General features: G+C 39.2%; 1 protein-coding gene and 1 long non-coding RNA gene across 26 annotated transcripts in view; one reads left to right on the top strand and one right to left on the bottom strand.

The window, feature by feature from the left end:
- Positions 1-14,579, top strand: part of LOC105074315 (zinc finger protein 677) — a 23,798-nt gene extending 9,219 nt beyond the window's left edge. For all 17 annotated transcript variants that reach the window (XM_010961823.3, XM_074369179.1, XM_074369171.1 and 14 more), the window contains one exon: positions 11,719-14,579. In XM_010961823.3, coding sequence (XP_010960125.2) covers positions 11,719-13,067 — 1,349 coding nt within the window. In that variant the 3' untranslated portion in view covers positions 13,068-14,579. The remainder of the gene's footprint in view (positions 1-11,718) is intronic.
- On the bottom strand, positions 6,201-24,494 carry LOC141578569 (uncharacterized). Of its 9 annotated transcripts, none has more exons than XR_012508955.1 (8): positions 19,824-24,494; positions 17,439-17,587; positions 16,459-16,509; positions 15,193-15,252; positions 14,568-14,691; positions 11,946-11,994; positions 9,703-10,443; positions 6,201-8,908 (listed from the first exon to the last, which is right to left on the bottom strand). It is a non-coding gene; the product is annotated as an uncharacterized LOC141578569 (long non-coding RNA). The 9 variants fall into 9 exon arrangements; XR_012508952.1 differs by having other exon boundaries at positions 6,201-9,935; positions 10,361-10,443; XR_012508954.1 differs by having other exon boundaries at positions 6,201-10,443; positions 19,824-20,010; positions 22,104-24,494.
- Positions 24,495-24,508: the final 14 nt, after the last annotated feature.

Raw genomic sequence — 24,508 nt, 5'->3', positions numbered from 1 at the left:
TAGTTTCCGTTGCTGTGCAAAAGCTTTTAAGTTTAATTAGGTCCCATTTGTTTATTTTTGCTTTTATTTCCTTTACTTTAGGAGGTGGATCCAAAAAAAAAAAATATTGCTGCAATTTATGCCAGAGTATTTTACCTATGTTTTCCACTAGTTTTATGGTATCTCTTTTTACATTAAGGTCTTTAATCCATTTTGAGTTTATGTTTGTATGTGGTGTTAGAGAATGCCCTAATTTCATTCTTACATAGAGCTGTCCTGTTGTCCCAGCACCAGTTATCCAAGAGACAGTCTTTTTTCCACTGTATATTCTTGCTTACTTCATTGTAGATTAATTGACCAAAAGGGCGTGTGTTAATTTTAGGGCTTTTTTATCCTGTTCCACTGGTCTGTGTGTCTATTTTTGTGCCAGTTACCTTGCTGTTTTGTTGACTATAGCTTTGTAGTATACTCTGAAATGAGGGAGCGTAATTCCTCTAGCTCTGTTCTTCGTCAAGATTGTTTTGGCTATTTTGGGCCTTTTGTGTTTCCATATAAATTTTAAAATTATCTGTTCTAGTTCTGTGAAAACTTCCATTGGTGTTTTGATAGGGATTGCATTTAATCTGTAGATTACCTTGGGTTTTTAACAGTTTAACAATTTTAACATTTGAACAATATTGATTCTTCCAGTCCAAAAACATGGTATGTCTTTCCATCTATGTCATCTTCAGGTTCTTTCGTCAGCATCTTGGTTTTTGGAGTGCAGTTATTTTAGCTCTTTAGGTAGGTTTATTCCTAGGTATTTTATTCTTTTTGATAAGATGGTAAATGGGATTGCTTCTTTAATTTTGCTTTCTTATACTTCACTGTTAGGATATGGAAGGCAACAGATTTCTGTATATTTTGTATCCTGCAACTTTACCAAATTCATTGATGAGCTCTAGTTTTCTAGTGGCATCTTCAGGATTTTCTGTGTATAGTATCATGTCTTCTGCAGTGACAGTCTTACTTCCTTTTCCAATTTGGATTCGTTTTTCTTTTCTGATTGCTGTAGCTAGGACTTTCAAAACTGTTGAATAAAAGTGGTGAGAGTGGCCATCCTTGTCTTTTCTCGATCTTGGAGGGAGTGCTTTCAGCTTTTCATCGTTGACTATGTTAGCTGTGGGTTGTCATAGAGGGTCTTTATTTTGTTGAGGCATGTTCCCTCTGTGCCTGCTTTCTGGAGAGTTTTTTTTTTTTTAATTATAAATGGATGTTTAATTTTATCAAAAGCTTTTTCTGCATTTATTGAGATGATCATACGGATTTTATTCGTTGGTTTGTTTATGTGGTATATCACACTGATTGATTTGCACATCAATCCTTGCATCCCTGGGGTAAATCCCACTTGATCATGGTGTACGATCCTTTTAATGTATTGTTGGATTTGATTTGCTAGTATTTTGTTGAGGATTTTTGCATCTATGTTTATCAGTGATATTGGCCTATAATTTTCTTTTTTTGTAATATCTTTTTCTGGTTTTGGTATCACAGTGATGGTGGCCTTGTAGAATGAGTTCAAAAGTGTTTCTTCCTCTGCAGTTTTTTGGAATAGTTCCAGAAGGGTAAGTGTTAACTCTTCTGTAAATATTTTGTAGAATTCGCCTGTGAAGTCATCTGGTGTTGGACTTCTGTTTGTTGGGAGTTTTTAAATTACTGATTTGATGTCAGTACTGGTAATTGGTCTGTGCATGTTTTCTATTTCTTTCTGGTTCAGTCTTGACAGATGGTGCCTTTCTAAGAATTTGTCCGTTTCTTCTAGGTTGTCCATTTTTTTTGCCATATAATTGTTCATAGTAGTCTTTTATGATCCTTTATATTTTTGTGGTATCAGTTTTAGCTTCTCCTTTTCCATTTCTGATTTAGGCCTTCTCCCGTTTTTTCTCGATGAGTCAGACTAAAGGTTATCAATTTTGTTTATATTTTCAAAGAAGCAGCTTTTAGTTTCACTGATCTTTTCTGTTGTTGTTTTTCTTTTTTAGTCTCTATTTCATTTTTTTGTGCTCTGGTCTTTATGATTTCTTTCCTTCTACTAAGTTTGGGCTTTGTTTGTTATTTCTCTAGTTGCTTTAGGTATAATGCTAGGTTGTTTATGTGAGATTTTTCTTGTTTCCTGAGGTAAACTTGTTTCGCTGTAAACTTCCTTCTTAGAATTGCTTTTGCTACGTCCCATAGGTTCTGGATTGATGAGTTTTCATTTCCATTAGTCTCTAGGTCGTTTTTAAAATTTCCTCTTTGATTTCTTCAATGACCCATTGGTTGTTTAGTAGCATACTGTTTAGTCTCCACATCTCTGTGTTTTTTTTTTAATAGGTTTTTTCTTGGAGTTGATTTCTAGTCTTTTAGCATTGTTTTTTGAAAAGATGCTTGGTATGATTTCAATCTTAAATTTACCAAGGCTTGTTTTGTGGCCTGGCATGTGGTCTGTCCATGAACAATGTTCCATGTACACTTGTAAAGAATGTGTATTCTGCTGCATTCAGATGGAATGCTTTATAAATATCATTTAAGTCAGTTGGTCAGATGTTTTATTTAAGGCTTGTGTGTACTTACTGATTTTCTGTTTGGATGATCTGTCCATTCATGTAAAGGGATGTTAAGTCTCCTACTATTGTTATGTTACTGTCAGTTTCTCCTTTTATGTCTGTTAACATTTGCCTTATATATTGAGGTGAAGCTATGTTGGGTGCATATGTATTTACAATTGTTACATCTTCTTGGATTGATCTATTGATCATGTAGTGTCCTTCTTTGTCAATTTTAACAGTATTTTAAAGTCTGTTTTTGTCATACAGGTGTTGCTACTCCAGCTTTCTGTTGATTGCCATTTGCATGGAATATCTTTTTCCATCCCCTTTCAGTCTGTATGTGTCTCTAGATCTTAAGTGAGCCTCTTGTGGGCTGCATATGTAAGTCTTATTTTTGTATCCATTCAGCTACTCTGTGCCTTTTGGCTTAAGCATTTAATCCATTTACATTTAAGGTAATTATTGATAAGTATGTTCTTATTGCCATTTTGTTAAATGTTTTGGATTTGTTTTTGTAGGTCTTTTTTTCCCCTCTCATGATTTGATGATTATCTTTAGTGTTACAGATTTTTGGTTTGCGTTTACTGTTAGGATTTTGTATAGCAGTAAATATATGTGATTGTTTTAAGTTGTTGCTCAGATGCATTTAGAAACCCTGCAGTTGTATTCTCCCCGCCTCACAGTTACAGGTTTTGATATTGTATCTTATATCTCATTGGGTTATGTATCCTTTAGCTGCTTGATTTTCGATATAGATGACTTTACTACTTGTGTCTTTTAACCTCCATCCTAGCTTTCTCTGTGGCTGATTTCCTAACTTTATTGTGTTTGCCTGTGTTGGTGAGCTTTTTCATTTTGTAGTTTTCTTGTTTCTAGTTGTGGTCAGTAATTTGTTTTCTTTAAGCCACTGATACTTTCATCTTGCAAATTTCATTGTTATAAATAACCTTGATTTTTCTTTATTCAATCATCACTTCTGTATTTTTGATGATATTCTTGGTGTTCTTCATTTTATATCTACAATTTGGGGCTATGGATTCATGGAATGAATATTGATTGTTTTTTTATATCTTACAGGATGTCTTTCTCTTTTACGTATATATTTTTATTGAAGTATAGTCAGTTTATAATATGTCAGTTTCTGTTGTACAGCATAATGCTTCAGTCATACATGGACATACATTCATTTTCATATTACAGAATGTCTTTCTTGAGTGGTTTATTACTTGACATTTGTTTCCCCAAAATCTATGTAACCTCTAGAAATTTTTGAAGATAGTCTGAGTTTTCCTTTCGCTCTGTTTTGTACCTACTGTTAACACATACACCTTCCTTTTAATAGACAATTTTTTAAGCACCTGTAGGTTCATGGAGAAATTGAATGGAAGTTACAGCGATTCCCCATGTATTTCCTACCCAAGACATGCAGACCTTCCCCCATTATTAACATTCCACCTGAGAGGGGTAAATTTTTTTTTTTTTTTTTATCATTGATGAACCTACATTGATAACAGATGAAGCCCTCAAAGTCCATATTTGTGTTAGAGTTCACTTTTGGTGTTGTATATTCTGTAGGTTTAGACAAATGTATAATCACGTTTGTACCATAGTAGTACCATAGAAGGTAACTTCATTCTTTAAAAACTGTCAGTGCTCTTCCTGTTCATCTCTCTCCCTCCTAACCCCTGCAATGACAGAGCTCTTTAGTGGCTTCATAGTTTTACCTTTTGCAGAATGTCATGTAGTTGGAATCAAACAGCTTATATAGTGTTTTCAGATTGTCTTTTTTCACTTAGTAATATCCATTTAATTTATCCATATGTTTTCATAGCTTGATAGCTTGTTTCTTTTTAGTATTGAACAATACTTTCATTGTCTTGATGTACCACGTTTATTTCTCCATTCACTGAAGAACATTTTGGTTGCTTCCAAGTTTTGATGATCATGGATAAAACCGCTGTAAATATTCACATGGAGGGATTTGTTTGTTTTGCGGCACATAATAGTTCTTAATCCTCTTTATTGCCTCGTAATAGTCCATAAATGAACACCACATTTTGTTCATTCATGTGTTTTTGGGCATTTGGATTGTTTCTACCTTTGGGCTATTGTGAATAATATTGCTATAAACATTTTTGTACAAGGTTTTATGTGGACATCTATTTACATTTCACTGGTAGAAAGCTAAAAGTGGAATTGCTTGGTCATATGGTAACTTTGTTTCATAGTTTGAGGAACTGCCACACTGTTTTCTAAAGCAGTTGTACCATTTGTCCTTCCCACCAGGAACGTTATGAGGGTTCCAGTTTCTCCACATCCTCACCAATACGTGTTATCTGTCTTTTTGATTGTGGCCATTTTAGGGCTGTGGAGCTGTATCTCATTCTGGTACTGATTTGCATTTCTCTAGTGAATACTTGTGGTAAACATCTTTTTTGTGTGCTTACTGGCTATTTTTCTGTGTTTGTTGGAGAAGTATCCAGATCCTTTCCCATTTAAAAAATTGGGCTATTTACGCTTTTTTGCTGAGTGTGAAGAGTCCTTCATATCTTCTGAACACAAGTGGCTTATCAGAGATACAGCGTCGGCAAATAGGTTTAGTTTTCTGTAGCTTCCCTTTTCACTTCTAGAGGGTAGAGGTTTAAAGGCTACAGGAGAAATTTTTTGAGGTTCTGTTTGTAAACTGTGTTCCTATAGTGTCCACAGTAACAGTTCCAAAATGGATTTTCATTACTAGGAGGACTTCACATTAAGTTTGAGAATCCCTCCATCTTAGCTTTCTGGGATGAAGCGTACTTAGGCCCACTGGGGAGTTTTTGTTTCAGCTGATACCGCCTGTGCCTGCAGCCTCTGCGAGCTGTGCTCACGCAGATGACCACGTGGGCCACGACACCTGCGCCGCGCTCCTTAGGCCCCAGCCCCTGGCTGCTCTTTACTGGCCGCATTCATCTTGTTTTTACATTTCTCTTTTCCCATTTACAAAAGTAATTTTCAACATAGAAGATCTGTTTTGATTAAGATAATATTTCACTTTCTAGAACTTTGATCTAGAGGACACAGTGTCACCTTCTTTGACAAGGAAACCATCTTCCATTAACTTAACCATTTGGGAGGATGATAGTGTCTTAGCTGATTCTTTTCCTAATAATACCTGTATAATAAAGTGGAGCTAAAGTCTATTTTTTCTTCCCTGGACATCCTGGATTTTTACCAAGAAGTCGTCATGTGCCAAAACCTGAAATTCCAAAAACTAGATGTAGTGTACTTTAAATACAGCACAGCTTATTTATATGTCTAATTAGCTTTTCTGTAAGAAATAAACAAAAACCCTCCAGGCATTGTTGATTTCAAAAAGGTTGATTGGATTCCTAGTGTATAGAAACCACCAGGTTAATAACTTTAAATTGTTTGATCTCCTGTATCCATTTTCCCAAACCTCCCCACCACCTGTTTTGGTCAACCACAAATCTCTATGTCTGTAAGCTTATTCTCTGTGTCTGTTTTTTTTTAAAGATTACATGTGTAAGAGAGAAATCAAAAGGTATTTGTCTGTGTCTGACATTTCTGGTAGCATGATGCCCTCCATGTTGTCACAAGTAGCAATGTTTACTCTTTTTAATGGCTGAATAATATTACATCACACACACACACACATCACAGTTTATCCATTTATTCATTGACACTTAGATTGTTTCCTTATTTTTATTATATTATTTATTGCAAGTAATGCAGTGAACTGGGGAGGTGGATGTATCTTTTCAAGATAGTGTTTTTGCTTTCTTCATGTAAATTGCTGGGTCATGTTAGTTCTGTTTTATTTATTTGAGGAACATCTGGAATGTTTTCCATAGTGTCGGCACCAATTTACGTTCCATCTAACAGAGCACAAGCGTTCCCTTTTCTCCACATCCTTGCTAACACTTGTTATTTCTTGCCTTTTTTTTTTTTTTTTTTTTTTTTAATAAAAGCCATTCTAAGAGTTGTGAGGTGCTATCTCATTGTGGTTTTCATTTTTCATTCCCCGGTTGATTAATGATGTTGAGCATCTTTTTGTGGATCTGTTGGCCATCTGTACGATTTCTTTGAAAGATGTCTGTTTGGATTTGCTGCCTATTTTTTAAATCAGTTTCTTTTGTTGTTTTTAAAACTGAGTTGTGAGTTGTTTGTATATTTTAGATATTAAGCCGCTTATCACATGCAAGATTTGCAAATATTTTCTCCCAATCCATAGGTTGCCTTTTCCTTTTGTTGATAGTTTCCTTTGCTGTGCAGGAGCTTTTTAGATTGATGTGGCCCCACTTGGTTTTTGTTTGTTTTTATTTTTGGTTGCAGATTCAGAAAATCATTGATAAGATGTCAAAGAACTACTATGTTTTCTTCTAGGAATTTTATTTCAGGTACTATGCTCAGGTCTTTAATTTGTTTTTTGAGTAGTGTAAGGTAGTGGTCAGGTTTCTCTTGTGTGTACCATTCAATTTTATCAGTACTAATTACTCATGACATTGTCCTTTCCCCATGGCATATTCTTGACTTCTGTGTCATAAATTTATTGACTGTATATGCGTGGGTTTATTTCTGGGCTTTCTGTTCTGTTCCATTAACCCTGTCCATTAACCTGTGTGTCCGTTTTAATGCCAGTAACATAGTGTTTTGATTACCAGACTTTGTAACGTAGTTTGAAATCAGGGAATGTGATGCCTTCAGATTTGTTCTTAAGATTGCTTTGGCCATTTGGGGTGTTTTTTGGTTCCATATAAATTTTAGGATTATTTGTTCTATTTCATGTGTATGTTTTTGGGTGTACATATGTTTTTGACTCATTTGTGGAAATACCAAGGAGTGTGATCACTAGATCTTATTAAGATTATGTTAATTTTGTAAGAAACGTCAAACTCTTTCAAACTGACCGTACCATTTTACATTCCCATCAGCAATGAATGAAAGTTTTTGCTGCTCCACATCCTTTCTAGTATTTGTTGTTTTCAGTGTTCTGGCCATTGTCCAAGGTGTGTAGTGATATCTCATTTGTTTTTAACACACATTTTCCTCAGTTAAATCTATGGCTTTATTTATTTTAGTGTAAATTTACAATGTTGTGTCAGTTTCTGGTGTACAGCATAATGTTTGAGGCATCCATACACATACATATATTCATATCCTTTTTCATTATACATTACTGCAAATATTGAATATAATTCCCTGTGCTATACAGAAATTTATCTATTTTATATATAGTTAATACCTATTTTATATATTACATATATATATTTATTTTAAATATAGTTAGTATCAGCAAATCTCAAACCCCAATTTATCCTTTCCATCCCCTCTAGTAACCACAAGTTTGGTTTCTATGTCTGTGAATCTTTGTTTTGTAAATAAGTTCATTTGTCTTTCTTTTTAGAGTCCACATATAAGTGATACCACATGGCATTTATCTTTCTCTTTCTGGCTTACTTCACTTAGAATGATGATCTATAAGTCCATCCCTGTTGCTAAAAATGGCATTATTTCATTATTTTTATGGCTGAGTAATATTCTATTGTGTGTGTGTCTGTACACCCCCCGCCCCCCATCTTTTTTATCCATTCGTGTGTCAGTTGGCTTTAGGTTGCTTCCCTTTCTTGGCTATTGTAAATAGTGCTACTATGAACGTTGGGGGGCATGTATCTTTTTGAATTAAGTTTCCCTCTGGGTATATACCCAGGAGTGGGATTCCTGGATCATGTGGTAAGTCTATTTTTAGTGTTTTGAGAAATCTCCTGTTTTCCATAAGGGCTGCACCAAACTAGATTCCCACCAGCAATGTAGGAGGGGTTCCTTTTCTCCACAGCCTCCAGCATTTCTTTTGTGAACTTTTGAATGACGTCCATTCTGACTGATGTGAGGTGATACCTCTCTGTAGTTTTGATTTGCATTTCTCTGATAAGTAGCAATATTTAGCATTTTTTCATGTGCCTGTTGGCCATTTGTATGTCTTCCTTGGAGAATTGCTTGTTTAGGTCATCTGCCCATTTTTCGATTGGGTTGTTTTTTTGCTATTAAGTTGTATGAGCTGCTGATATATTCTGGAAATTAGGCCCTTGTTGGTCTCATCATTTGCAGATATTTTCTCCCATTCTGTAGGTTGTCTTTTTGTTTTGCTTATGGTTTCCTTTGCTGTGCAAAAGCTTTTAAGCTTAATTAGGTCCCATTTGTTTATTTTTATGGCATTTTTAAAGTAGAGAACTTTTGGTATCTTCAGAACATACGTTTTCCTCAGTTGCGGCCTTAGTCGCGGAGACAGCATTGAGCTGCTTTGCTGTAGCCTTATTCCATACGTAAGCTTTGAGTTTCATTTTAATTTCACATTTTTTCTTTTGCTGCAAATAATTTATTCCAATAATTAGTCTCCTTGTCTAGATTCTTCAGGCACATTGTGGTATACTAATATTTAAACAGTTTATTTAAGAACATGTAGGTAATTCCTACACTCAGTAATGGCTTCCTCATTATTATTACTTCAAACACTTATGTGTCCTGGAAATTTTCTTAAGTTCTTTGAATTACAGATTTAAGCGAAGCCCTGTCCTCTTCTTAAAAATTTCATCAGAAGTCGCCTGGTCTGTTACATCCCATTGTTACCTGCTCTTCAGACTGTTAGCGGCTGCTCACATCTCTGCACATAGAGCTCCGCCCTGGGTCAGCATGAGGCCACCAGAATTGTTTCTGTGCTTAAGTGCTCCTGTGAACAGCACTTTTCCAGACAGACCACTCTCTGCCCTAGTAGTTATGTAATGCTCCCTTAGGGGGCTGTTTCCTTTTGCTGTTTCCGAAGTCAAAATAATTACTTTTGGATCAGTGCATATTAATTTCTACTGATTCATGATAAGAATATCTGTAGTAATACACATATCGTAAGGGCACTTCTCAGCTGATGTCCCTTTTATGTCTGGTAATAATGTTAAAGAGCTAAAGGTATGATTTCAAATGCTTTACAAAGTTCCAGCAAAAGAGATGCTGTTACTTTCACATAACAAAGACATTTGCACTAAGAATCTTAATGTCAAAATTGATTTTCTGCTTTTAAAATGCATAATGTAGTTCACAAGTTATTCTTACCAAATACAATCACATCTGCAGAGAGTTTAAACCCTGGCAAAGGCCTCCTGCTAACCTTATTTCCAGCAGTCAGCCTCTGCTTCCTCGAGCCAAGGGATCATCGTCCAGCACCCATGAGCACCCTCCACTGCTGGGCCCTTGGGAGAGTTTGACTGCATCCACATGTGCTGATACAGAGTGGACTTGCCCATTCTCCTCTTGATGGCCATTTCCACGTTTTTGCTTTTAGGCCCTGCTAAGAACACCCTTGTACATACCTTCTGGATCGTATATGACTCAAGTGCATGCCTAAAAGTGGAATTCGTGGGATGTTCAGTTTGATCATGTTTAGCGCAAGTACTGGAATAGATGTAAACCTAAGTCTTCCCACGACGCCGCACTGTCTCGCTTTCTCAATCTTCCTACCTACAGTACAGTTTCCACAGAGTGAGTCAGTTTTACGCCTCTTGCTGATTTTTAAGGTCAGGCCTGGAACTGCGGTAGCGCAGTCAGATTTTCACAGCTCTGCAAGCACACGCACTGCTCCCACACTGCTCATGATTTTCACTCTAGCTTTATTTAATCTCAGTCCTGGCCTTCCCTCAGATCTTTATTGATCTAAATGAACTATACTGGTACGTCCTAGTGCTGTATTAATATTTTAGCACTTAGGCTCCCCAGTTTCCACAGGGCCGACCCCTCCCCACGCCACACAGGGGAAGACCCATACTCACACATGTACGGCCCGCACAGATGAACGCCACGATCTGGTCACTGTATATGACCATGTGCAGGACATGATGGCTCCTGCTGTTACCTGGGACAAGTAGGACACTGATGCTCTGTCACAGCTCTCTTCCTGTATCTTCTTTGAAACATTTCTTTCTAAGATACTGATATTTACTGGGATGTCTTAAAATTTCAACTGCCTGAGTGAGTGGTGCTGCTTAGCACTACGAGCATGCCATCTCAGTCTGCACACCTGGGTTCAGACTGTGGCTCTCGGGTTTTCTTTCTGTGTGAGTTAGGGATAGATGTGTAAGTGTTTGGGGTCCTTTATTTCTATGTGAAAATTGTGATAATTTACCTCTAGAATAATCAAGTAAGTTAATGTTGTTAGACGGCTTGAAATACTACATGGCAGATAGTAAGGACTGAAAGTTACCTTTAGTTAATTAGATATGTCATTTTTTGGTCATGTTTATTATAAGATTGACCTTGGCCTGTGTTGTATTTTGGCTGTTGTCTTTTTGTAATTCTTTTTTCCACGTGAATATTCTCCCTGACCTTAGATGGCAAATTTTCGCATCATGCATTATACACTATATATGTGTGTGTGTGTGTGTGTGTGTGTACACACACACACACACACACACACACACACACATATTTGCCATATAACTAGATAATTAAACGATACCCCATAGTCAGGTAGCTGAACTACGCACTGGCTGTTACAGACCTGTAGGCATGAGATCATGATTGAGGTCCCAGCAATTTTCCCTGATTCTTAATATACATATGTCTGTTTACCTGAAACATATCTCAAAATTCAGTCCTTTTCAACATTTTTTTTTTTCCTATTGTGTGTTCCTTCCGGAAAGAAAAAAAATTTTTTTTGGTACTTATAAAAGAATCTTTTAGAATTCCAGAAGCCATTTTCATAATTGTGGTTACTTAGTAACTTACCTCCTAGATTTATCATGGGTTACAAAAATCTTTTATCAGTTGCTATTGTGATGTACCGATTTAAAGAATTTTTTTTCTTGCATCATATTTACATATTAAACACATTATTATAAAGATTAAGGATTAGGGAAGACAGTTCTGTAAGCTTGTACATAGATAAACTTTCTAATTATGGAGTATAATTTAATTATCCATTTATGTGGCCAAAAAATATATTATCTAGTGTGTGCTTGACATTTTATTATCTAAGAAAGAAGACAGAGAAAACATTAATATGGAAAAAAGAAAACTGAAAAAAGGTACATCACAGTAGTGTTTGAAGGCCATGCTTGAGAAACTTCTGTGTTCACCATATTATTTTTTAACTGTCATTTGATATATTTATTTTTTAACTCCATAATAGGAAGCCATTCTGCTGGATTGGCAATCAAGGAATTATTACCAAAAGAAGACATTCATAAAGGAGAATTATACCATCTAGTGATACTGGAAAGAAAGGAAAGCCGTAGCATCAAGGATTCTGACCTCAAAGAAATCTGGGAAAATATGCATGAGTGTGAGCGCACGTGGCGATGTGATGCAAGAAATTACAAAGAAACGCCTTTGACCCACAGCCAAACTCTCACTCACAGAGAAGATCAGGATGACAAATCCTCCATCAGCTTTCCTCAGTGTGTTTCTGTAAAAAGTAATACGTGTGAATATCTCATGCATGATAAGCCATTCATAAGAAACTTGCTAAAAATGAAACATAGCATAAGCATGGCGGGAAACACATATAGGAATTGTTTGGAAAGTAGAACCGGAGTAAGTTTGCAGGCCCACGTGGCTGCCCTGCAGGGACTCCCGACTGAGGAGACAATGTACGAATACAGTCAAGGTGAGAAGTCAATCAACGGTGGTTCCTCAGTTTCACCACTTAAAAGAAATCCTCGTAATATGAAAAACATCTTGTTACCTGCACCAGACAGGAGAACACACACTAGAGATAAATCTTACAACTGCAGTGACTGTGGGAAGGCTTTTTGCAAAAGATCAAACCTTACAAATCACGAGAGACTTCATTCTGCACAGAGGCCCTACAGATGTAATGAGTGTGGTAACGCCTTCAACCAGTGTTCACACCTCACTACACACCAGAGCGCACACCCAGAAGAGAAATCATACAAATGTGATGTATGTGGCAAGGTCTTTAGTCGAAACTCACACCTTGCAAATCATCAGAGAATGCACACTGGAGAGAAGCCTTACAAATGTGACGAGTGTGGCAAAGCTTTTACCCAGTTTTCACACCTGACTAGACATCAGAAAATGCATGCTGGAGAGAAACCACACAAATGTAACGAATGTGGCAAGCACTTTACCCAACGTTCAAACCTCCTGGTACACCGCAGAATTCACACGGGAGAAAAACCCTATGCGTGTAATAAATGCGGTAAGGCTTTCACTGAGCGGTCGCAACTCTGGGGTCACGAGAGAACTCACACTGGAGAGAAACCTTACAAATGCGATGAGTGTGGCAAAGCCCTTACAAGACATTCATATCTTACTCAACATAAAACAATCCATACTGGAGAGAAACCTTACAAATGTCGTGAGTGTGGCAAAGCTTACACCCAGTTTGCAAGCCTTACTAGGCACCTGAAAGCACACACTGAGAGGGAACACAAGCCCCACGTATGTGGCAGTGCTTTTACTCAGAGCTCAAGGTATAGGGCGCATCAGATATTCCCTAGTAGAAACAAACCTTAAAAAGAAAATGATTCAGACAAAATTTATATGTATATTCAAGTCTTAACCTGCGGGGCTCCACGAGGGAGAAAAGACATGGCCAGAAGACACGTGAAAAGCTCAGCGCCGCTGATCAGGGAAGTGCAGGTCAAAGCCCCAGTGAGACATCACCTCACACCTGTTCACATGGCTGTGGTCAGAACAAGACTCAGCAAGGATGCGGACAGAAGGCAGCCCTGGGCACAGTTGCTGGGGTTGTAAGTTGGTGCAACAACTATGGAAAACATGGAAGTTCCTAAAAAATTAAACAGCCTGTCATGTGGGCTAAGTATTGTACTTCTGGCTGTTTACTGGAAGAAAACAAAAACACTAATTTGAGAAGATACAGGCACTTGAATATTCTCTGCAGCATTATTTCCAGTAGGCAAGAAATGGAAGCAGCTGAAGTGTCCGTCGGTAGATGAATGGTTAGAAGAAATGGGATATATATATATTACATGTATACACACAAAATGGAATATTGCTCAGCTTAAAAATGTCTAGCCACTTGCAACAACATGGATGGAGACGATATTCTGCTAAATGAAGTCAGTCAGACTAGAAAGACAAATACCAAACGATCTCGCTCACAAGTGGAATCTAAGAAACAAAAGAATGAAAACGTTCATAGATACAAAGGGCAAGTGGGCGGTGGCTGCCAGAAGGGACGGCAGTGCGGTGGCAGGTGAAGCAGCTGAAAGGGGCTAAGAAGTACAAGTCTCTAGGTATACAACAGATACGCTGTGCATTACACCCCCGTGGCGTAAGCTGTGTGTTCAAAACTATGTTAACTTTGAGGACAGATTTTTGAGACAAATGTTACCTTGTGTAGTACAGCCAAAAGTAATGATGGTGAACACCAACCAATTATATTAAAAAAAAAAAAAAAAGACTCCATTGTGGAGATAAACCACATAAAATTAATGTATGTGGAATAGTCTGTAACCAGGGCTCATGCTTTAAGTGATGTCAGAATATACATCTTTGAGAACAACCAAACCAATGTAATGTATGGCAAAGTTTATCCAAAGTTTAAGCCTCATGGAACGTAATTCTTACTAGAGAGACCATACAAAGAGTGATGAGCTTTATCAAAATCATCTCTGAGGTTATGAAAGAGTTCATATCAGATAGAAACCATACAATGTGTCCAGGCTTTTAAGCAGTGACCTTGGGATACACCACAAAGAAGTCACAGTGGACAGAAACATTACACATGTAATGCAGGTGCATAAACTGTTCAGTGGATCCTCTCAATGGACTCCACATAAGGAAATTCATACTGCTGGGAAGCAAGCCTCTTGCTTTTGAAGGCTGACTAACCTCACATACTAAATTCCACAGAGAATTACAACTTAAAACTCATGTCTGTCAATGGAGGGACAGCTGTTCAAAGATCTAATTATCTGCAGTTTGTAAAATGTTTTATTCAATTATTTGAGGTTTCTTGAAAAGGCTATGTTGTTACTAATGATATATCACCTGAAGTTTGAAGCCTGTTAATGTCACTCTTTCGTGGTACTGTCACCGCCATGATAAGTGAAAGGCAGAACAGTCGTTGCAGACAGTGTGCTCGCATCTGCAGCCTGGACTGTGGGAGGTTAGGCTGGGTAAGGACAGAAAGAAAGGGTCACTGAAAGTGTACCAGTCAGCTTTCTAGAAGGCTTGCTGTCATGACAACCCTGAAGCCTCACTGGCTTACAGCGGCATTTTATTTCTTCCTCATATCCGTCATTACTCACCTCTTGCTTGGTTCTATAATTTAGTTTATCTAAGACCATCTTGAAGCAGAAGAGAGGGTCAGATGAAGCAAGCAAAGAGTTGGAAAGCTGCCACTGAAGAGTTGAAACGTCATTCTACACACCCCAGACTGGCCAAGGAGCTCACAAAGCCTCACCTGCCCTAAGACAGTCTTGTCAAGGGGAAGGAAGGGTTGCCTGAGTGGCCAGCCTGAGACCCAAGGGCAGACGTGTATCATTTCAGAGCAGCTGGTACTCAGTTGGAGATAATATTACTAGATGTGTTAGTGCAGCTTCTATCAAAATGTCTGTCCTTTGCACAAAATACGTTTATCCTTGACCCAAAGGAAAGAAAAAAAAAGTTTTACCCAAACAGGTTCCTCTTGATTCAGAGTCCTGTGTGACATCCTCCTTGCTCGTAACACATCCTGGACCAGAAAAAGAGGATGTCAGTAAGCCCCCCCCCATTCAGAGAGGGAGGGGCAGGCCCGCAGCGGTCTTGGTCTACAGCAGACGTGCAGTTTTCCTGAGCAGGTGTCGTCAGGTCCTCATTCCATGGGGCCTGGAGTGGGGACTGATCTTTTTTTGGCTTCATCTTTTCCTCTGAGAACGGATAATCCAGTATTTTGTGTCTCACTGTCCTTCACTTAACCTAGTTACAGCTAATAAAGTATAATCACCTAACGGGTTACTTCAAAAGGCGTTAGGGCCATGTCCTTCACTTAGGCTGTGCCATGAATTTAGACTTAACTTCCCTGTGACCTTCAAAATGTTCCTTAATGGTAAGTTTTGTCAGTGGGACACGAGACACAGTTACAACCATTAATTCTGCTTGTTATTTATGATGTGAAGTCTAGGTTGTAATGTGTAAAAGCAGTTGAAAACCAAATGCCATGTAACTGTCTTTTGCTTTCCTGATCTCTGCATTGGCGGAAGGCATGTCCAGGGGTGATCACTCTCTCACAGGAAACCCGTGCAAATATGTGGAGACACGTTTCGTTTCACAGCTGGAGTGGTGCTGCTGGTAAACACCCTCCAGTCATGGCGCAGCGTCACACGACAAAGGAATCTCTGCCCCACAATGTCCATAAAAGGGAAAGCTGTATGCCACGTAAAGCGTCAACCACAGGAGAGCAGGAGTGTCTGACTTACTAGCAGATAAAACAGGTTTCAAAGAAGATAAAATTACTAAAGAGAAAGAGCAAATGACATAATGATAACGGGTCAGTCCACCATAATGACTAGGTGTCCCAAGTACGCGCACAGCAGGGAGCAGCTGCAAAGTATGTGACGCAACAGCCGGTAGGACTGGAGGAACCGGCAGACCCACCAGCATAGTTGAGACAATGTCTCTCTCAATAACTGATAGAATGATGACACGGGAAACAGTGGGACACGGGTGAATTCAGCACCACCACCAAATCATGGGGCCTGATTTTTAGGACACCACTCAAAAACAGATTACACGTTATTTTCAAAAGCATGTCTCAAAACGGGTCTCATCCTGGGACAAAAACTACTCAACAAATTAAGTAACATGGAAATCAGTGTCCATTGCCTACAATGAAATTCAACCACAAGTCAAAAACAAAGTTTGCTGGGAAGTCTCCCAACACTAAAATGAAACCACCTACCTTTTAAAAATCCACAGGTCAAAGAGGGAAACTCAAGTGAAACACAACAGGCTGAAAGAAAATAAAAATAGAACATGTCAAACTTTGTTAAATGTAACTGAAGTCGTACTGAGAGGGATCTTTAGAGCATACGTGTGTATTAGAAAAGAGGAGTTACATCCAACAGTAATCTAAGTTGCAGTTAAGATGTCAGGGGAAAAAAGAATAAAAAATGATGTGGAAGGAAATAAAGGTAAGGATGAAAATAAAATTGGAAGACAATAGAGAAATGAAAAGAAGAGCTGGCTCACTGAAAAGATCAATGAAATTGACAACCCACTAGCAAAACTACCCAAGACAGTAAGAGAAAACACGTATTGCTAACATCAAATGAAACCAAGTATTACTAAAACCTTTAGACACCAAAAGAAGAGCAAGACTATTACAAAAACACATATACATACATTCGACAACTAAAATGGGCCAATTCCTCTAAACATACAACCTACCACGAATGGCCCACGTGAAAGAGATCATTTGGATAAATACTCTGAATTGCGGAGTGAATCTGTAATTTTAAACCCCCCTCTCCACCAATAAAAGAAATCCGCAGTCAGAGCTGGTGACTGTTGGCGCTTCTTAGTTTATAATATTGCTGCCTCAGCACCTACTCTGTGTAGCCAAGAGGCTGACCTTCCCCTTCACCACATGCCCTAGGTAACAGCCACGGAGTTACAGCAAGTAAGGTTCCTGATGTGACTCCCACCTGCCCTTTCATGACCATTCCCGCCCACCCCCCCAACCTCCCGTCACCGAGGGCCTTCCCCTTGTCCTACTTGTAAGACCCCGTTCACCTCCTGACAGTTACCAGTCCCTACTTTTTTGGTTTAAATTGACCAATCCAGCCTCTTACACCTGGGGCCCCAAAGCACTCCATCCACGGATCCCAACATGCCCCAGGTCCTGCCCCATGTTTGTTGCATCCTGCCCTGAACTCTTACCTGGCTCTTCAAGGGGTGCCTCGTAGCTCCTGGATATGAGTAATGAATCTCTCCATTTAACATTTCCTTGTAGTCATTTGTTGAGTAGGGGCTGAACATCTGACACCCAGGGTATAATTCTAATAAAATGTGGTCTTTTATGCTGAGAACTACAAAATGGTAATGAAGGAAATCAAAGATGATGTTTTAGTCATTTAAATGAAACACCATTTTCACTGAACTGTTAGAGACCATATTCACTGATCGACGATACAAGAAATGATATCAAATCACCCCAAATTTTCAGGTTTAACGCATTTCCTATCAAGATTTTTTTGCAGACATATTATTCTTCTAAGGTCAATATGGAAAGCAAGAAAACTAGAAGCACTGAAGTATGAAAAATACTGAAATGGTTGGAATCTCAAGAATCTTAATGCAATAATGATGGTAATCGACTGTGGTGCTGGTGGGGTGACAGGCATGTAGCCCAGTGGAACAGAACGGAGAAACAAAAACCAGCCAAACACAACACAGTTGGCGCTCGACCACCACCAGCATGAGCTGCGCAGGTTCACTTACACATGCATTTTTTCCCCCCAATAAATACGACAGTACTACGGGATCTGAGCGTGACTGAGTCTGCTTGTGCCAAACGGGGCACAGAGGGCCGAGCACAAAGTTGTCCGTGGGTTTTCCACTGACTGGGGGTCGGCGCCGCTAACCTGCTGCATTGGTTAAGGGTTAACTGTGCTTTCAACTGCCTTTTTGACTAAAATCCTAAGGTAACATAATGAAGGTAGGGTTTCAAAAGAAATAGTCATAAACCAATGGAATATTTGTAGTGTGTGTGTGGGGGAATCTCCATCTAAATTTCACACATGTACAAAAATTAGCTTCAAGTTAATCACAGCCTGAAACGTGAAAGTATAAAACTTTGTAAGATATTTAGGAAAAACACTCTAGAATGAAAACCAGGATCTAGGACTTGGTAGAGAGTTCTTGGACATAGCACCAGAAACATGATTCATAAGAGAGAGAAAAAAGATACACTGGAATTCAACAAAACTTAAAAAAATTTTGGTTTGTGAAAAACCATGTTAAGTTTTTTCAAAAAGCTACATAATAGGGGTGACTTCCCGAGGTCACCCTGCCTGGCATGCATACGGCAATATTGCCCTTGCAACAAAAAATGTTCACTTAAGTTTTTCTTCTTTCAGTGTTACCGTTTCTTCCAATAAAGTTACTGGTTCTTTAAAAAAAAAAAAAGCTATGTAATAATAGAAAATGTTTGCATACCATGTATCTTCCAAGGGAGTGACACATAGAATGTATAAGGAGTTTGAGATCCATGACAGTAAAAATGGAAATTGAATTAGAAAATGGGCAAAAACATCAATAAGCATTTCAGTCGTGCACATACAGTGAGAAAACAGGCAAACGAAATTATTTTCAGCATCACCATTCAGCAAGTGTGATGCCTCAGAGTTTTCTGTTTCCTCCACGTTAAACTCTGTCGTCTTTTAGGGCTCACGGAAGAGTCCTGCACTCTTGTGATGTTCATTAGGAACATGTAATTGCAGGAACTGGCAAATGGGAACATAGGTTTTCAGAAGATTTTTATCTGACCACGCGGGCATGGCCAATGTCATTACACTTGAACTGAAATCGCAGTTCTAAGAGACGATGTCAGAACTGCAGACGCATCTCAGGTCCCGGGTGGACACCTGCCCCCACACACTTGGTACATCGCACTCAGCCCACGGTCCCAGCAGCGGGAAGAAATTGGGTGAGTGTTTGCCTATTTCAGGCTGAGAGGCAGGGGCATGAGCGAGCACATCTCAAACAATGTTTCTGGAGTAGAAACTAGTCCAGTGGCAGAGACACTGAGGTAGGAGGAATAACCCTGAGAAAAGGACTGAGTTTGTGGAGATAAACTAGAAGTCCTAATACCCCTGGTTTGTGACATGAGAATAAACATCAGCACTTTTTTCAGAGATCAAAATTCAGTAAGTTATTATGAACAAAGCATTTAAAATGACTCACTCAAACTGTGCTATGGAAAATACCCAAACTAAGATCATGTAGTGAAGTGATTTTTATTAAATACACATTAAATATATTAACCATTTTTGGATGGGAACAAATTCTAAGTGGAGGCTGTCGGGTGTCAGTTGCCACGGACAAAGTAGCACCATCCTCATTTTCCCTGCAAGGCTCTCCAGGCTCTGAATGTGCATTCTGGTCCCTGAGAAATGGCAGAACGGCCGACCGGCATCTGCAATGACTGTCTCCTTGTCACAAACTACAGGTGGAACCTTGGGGACTTTGTATCTTATTCATCATTGTAGTTTCATTTACTTCAAAGCATGCTTGTTAAACTCCACGTATTTGATTTTCAATTACCTGACTGTAGCCAACTCCCACGTTAAAAGGTCAGTTCGCCATCATGCCACTCCAATTATGCCACTGAACCAAAGACCGAAGGCAACTCTTTCTTCCAGTTTCTAGCGCACCCACTGTGAACCGGACATTGCCTGATGTGCATTTTCATGTCACAAGACTCTCCAAAACACCCATTGTTCTTTGGATCCTTTGGTGTTAAAGACAAAAAATGTAAATTAAACATAATCTGGGTCACACCACCAACTGGAAGTCCAAGCTGTAAGCATGTTTTTCTCCCACAAGCCCCACCCAGTAACCACCATAACACAGGAAGCCCTGTTCTCTAAAACAATTTTCTGAACAGCTTCAAAGTCTCCCCAGTTCCCCTGAAAGCTGAATTATGAAACAAACATTCTCACAACAATTCAACATTAGTATCAGTCTCAATAACTTAGGCAAACTTTGGGGAGCGTTCCACCCTATTCCAGTGAATGGTCACAAGTGCCAATTACTCAACAGAAGCAGTGTAGGTAGTGAACATAAGAAATCTCTAGTTTATCTATTAAAAAGTTACCACTGAATATTTTTAACAGTAAACTCATGAATATCAATCTTTTCAAATTAACTGAGCAATTCAAGCAAAAAAGAGAGATTAACTTCATCCTTATTTCTGAAATTTTAAAATTTTCTAGTATTTTCCATACGCTTACTACTTTCAGTTCAGGTACACTGAGGTGCGCGCCACGCGTTTTATTTGAACACACACACACAAGGCATGAAGAAATACATTCAGAGTGCATACTCACGCATGGAGGGCAGGGTTTAGGGGATATTAAACAAAACAAAGCCACTTGCCATGAGGACAATGAACCAAGATCTAATTTCAATTTCATCCCTCCCAGGAATGTGACCTTAAAGCAATTACTCTGAAATTTCTTGATCAACACCAGTGAGGTAATCTACCTTTACCCTCCTTTTCCCCCCCAAAAGGTGACCTTGCTTGAAACAATTTTTTTTTTAACTAGTAACTTTTTTCATCCAACCCAGGCTCTGCGTACAGAAGCTTTCCATTTTGTACAGCTCCTTTGGGCATCTGTTTATTTAGTAGATGGGATGCAGCCTGATACATGAATCACTCAAGAGCTAATTTGATCTTTACATCTACTCAGTTCAATTTCTGTACCTGAGTAGAAGCCAAGAGTCTGAAGCTGCACTGCTATGGCATTTTCATTTAGCCACAGAAATATTCTGGAGCAGTTTAGAGAGAGTAACTCAAATACAAATTATGAATATATAATCCCCAAATTGTATGTTCTTTGACTCCAGCATAAAAAGAAACTATAGATTCTTTCAACCCTGACAGCCTAGAGGTGCACCGTTAGCTTCTGTTGGTACCAACGGGGATAAACTGTGCTGGTGTGACGGGACTCACCCCGGGGTATGAACACAGTGATTCCATTTTATTAATTAAAACATGAGACCTGTGATACCTTCTGAATAAAACAGCAGCAAAATACAGTAACACCACTTAAATGTGAACTACACACATTACAGATATTCTGGCCCTTTTGACTAAAACTTCCTCTTAAGATAATTTCTTTCCAATTTCCAAAAATAAGGCTAATTTTTCATTAATCATAGCTATATATGTAGGCCCCCAACTGTGGGAACAAAGGACAGAGCCTTGGGCCAGAATGGTAAACAAGTTATGAAAAGCTGCAGGCTCAGAGGTGAGAAGGCTGGGTAGCCGAGGACGGGTGAGACCCCCCCCAGAGGGGGGCGACCCAAGACAGGCACAGCCGCCTGAGGCCAAGAAGAATGTTGTGAAGCAGCCGTGTCTCACACGTTCCGCCCTGATAAGCTGTAAGGCTCGCTGGTGCCAACACGAACATGATTTACCAAAACATAAAGGGTCTTCTGACCCTGAGCCAGATGCTGCCTGTTAACCGTTTCCCTTGTCGTTCTTCTTTGCTTATATAAGACCGTGCAACTTAACAAAGCTTCAGAGTAGCCATCGGCTCTCTCTGCATATGGTGTGTGTGTACATGGTACCGTGACACCAACAATATACAGCAGCTTCTCTTCAATGGACAAAGTGACCGACACTTCCCCTGCAACATGCCTACCAGATAACCAAGCCCTAGGAACGGGCCCCTCTCCTCCCATGAAAACCCCATCCCCGAGCACCCTGCCCTCTCTGTTCACAGTCAGGTGGCAGAGCGCCCTGTCCTGGAACCCGCAGTGGCCTCTCCACAGAGGGCACCTGAACACAGCAAGCATGGTGAGTCACGTCAGCTTTACCTTAGTCTCTGCCCCTCTCTGATGCTAATTTGCATAATATTTGATAATTCAGGGTCCTTGTTTTTCCAGGGAACATGGATGTGAACTAACCACACCCAATGAAGTCAGCCCCTTCATCCATTCCTTCCCAAAGATCATGAAAAGCCTGTAATGAAAGCGTGAGATCAAGACTTCAAATCTCAGGTGTAAAGGCATTAATAGTAATGTAGCCTTTTAAAGAAAACTCAAATAAATAAATACTTATACACTGGAGATATGCGCTATTTCCTCACACATCCTTATTTGCCATACACACATCACGCCATCAATCCTGGCACACTGTGACTTGTAACGACTCTGCAGTATGTAACACTGCAACCTCATCTCTGACCACCAGAGACTTTTATCTCTACTTTGGATTCTCTGATGTGTGGTCGGTTGTAAAAACTGCTCAGAAAATTTACAAATTCGTTCTATTTGTAAGGATTCCCCCAATGTGAGTTCTCTGGCAAAACATGGGCACGCTGTCTCCTAAAGGTGTCTCACGCCCGGTGTATATGTATAGTTTCTGCCCTGCGTGGATTCTCTCATTATGCCAAAGGTGCAGGTACTTCATGAAAAAATTTAAAACATTCATTACATTGGTAAGCTTACTTTTCAACATAAATTCTCTACGTTCCAGTTTTGATCCTCAGATACAAGTCTTAGCATACATACTGCTATCATGGGCTGTCTCTCAAAAATACACATTTTTATGTAAAAATTAAAAAATTGTAAAAAAAAAGAAAATACATTCTGAAGTCTAGCCCATTGTGGGCCCTGGATAAAGCCTCCGCCCACATTTTTTCCATTCTCTTCAATGGGGACTCTCCGTTCTTGCATAGTACTTGAACACGAGTCAAGTTCTGCACTCACTGCATTTTTAAAGTGTTGCTCCAGCATGTTCCCCAACCTGGGATCTTTGTTCCAATCCTTGACCCACACATTAGTGCAGTTTTTGTCCAGGATAAGTATTCTTGTACCTAGTGACAAGTGAACAATAATTTGACACTTTGCCGCATTCATTCCATTTTTAAGTATGAAGTATTTGGTGAAGCCCGAGTTTAAGGCTCAGCCTAAAACCTTTCCACGTTCGGTGCATCTGTAACATTCTGTCCAGTATGAATTCTCTGATGACTGGTGAGACGTGGACTCCAAGTAAAGGTTTTTCACACAACGTGGTTATCTGTGAGGTAATCTGAATGAATGATTTGGCAAATGAATTCCTCTCAAGGCGTCGTCACACTAAACACCTTTACCTGGCTTCTACCCAGATATGAATTATCTCACGAGGCGTCAAGTGTGAACATATGCTAAAAGCCTTGTCACATTCTTTACATTTTTAAAGTCTCTCAGCAGCGTGGATTTCCTGACAGTAAATTAGGCTTGAAAGCACACGGAAGCATCTGCCACACATTACACACACTTGTAAGCTTTCTCTCCCATGTGCGTTCTTCAGTATTTTGCAAGGGCTCCTGTTTGTCTGAAGGCCTTGTCACACTCCTAACATTTCTAAGGCTTCTCTCCAGTATGAGTTCTCTGATGAAGCACAAGATCTGAATTTCGATTAAAGGCTTTGCCACATTCTTCACATTTATGAAATTTCTCTCCTGTGTGGCTTATTTGATGTCTACTGAGGGAAGACTTCCAAGAAAAGGTTTTGCCACACTCCTTACATTTGTAAGGTTTCTCACCAGTATGAATTCTCTGATGAATCGCAAGTTGTGAATTTTGACTAAGCACTTTGCTATATGTATCACATTTATATAATTTCTCCCTTAAGTGGACTTTTTATGTTCAGTGAGGTGTGAGCACTGATAAAAGGTTTTGCCACACTTACGACATGTAAAGTTTCTCTCCAGTATGGAATTTATGATGATACGCAAGCTGTGACCTGCAACCGACACACTTGCCACAGACATGACACTGATACGGTCTTTCTGCTGTATGGATGGCCTGATGCTCAGTTAAGGATACACGCACACCGAAGGCCTTGCCACACTCAGTACATTCGTATGGCTTCTCCCCAGTATGAATTCTCTGATGAATCACAAGATGTGAATTTCGACTAAGGGCTTTGCCACATCGTTCACACACGTATGATTTCTCTCCTTTGTGGATGTTTTGATGTCTACTGAGGCCAGACCTCCAACAAAAGGTTTTGCCACACTCCTTACATTTGTAAGGTCTTTTCCTGTGTGCTTTCTGACCTTGTGTCTGTAGTGACGGATGCATATCATTCCCATACAAATTAGAAGTGTTGGTTTGGACACTAAGAGGAATTCCTTGAAGTGGTGAAAATGAGAAACTACTGTTTATCAACCTCTCAACTTCATCACATTCATAAATTATTTCTTCAGCTTGAGGTATCTGCAGTTCATCCTAAA

This window comes from Camelus bactrianus, chromosome 9, assembly GCF_048773025.1.
Source record: "Camelus bactrianus isolate YW-2024 breed Bactrian camel chromosome 9, ASM4877302v1, whole genome shotgun sequence".
NCBI lineage: Eukaryota > Metazoa > Chordata > Mammalia > Artiodactyla > Camelidae > Camelus > Camelus bactrianus.
This window is presented reverse-complemented; position numbering and strand designations above follow the sequence as displayed.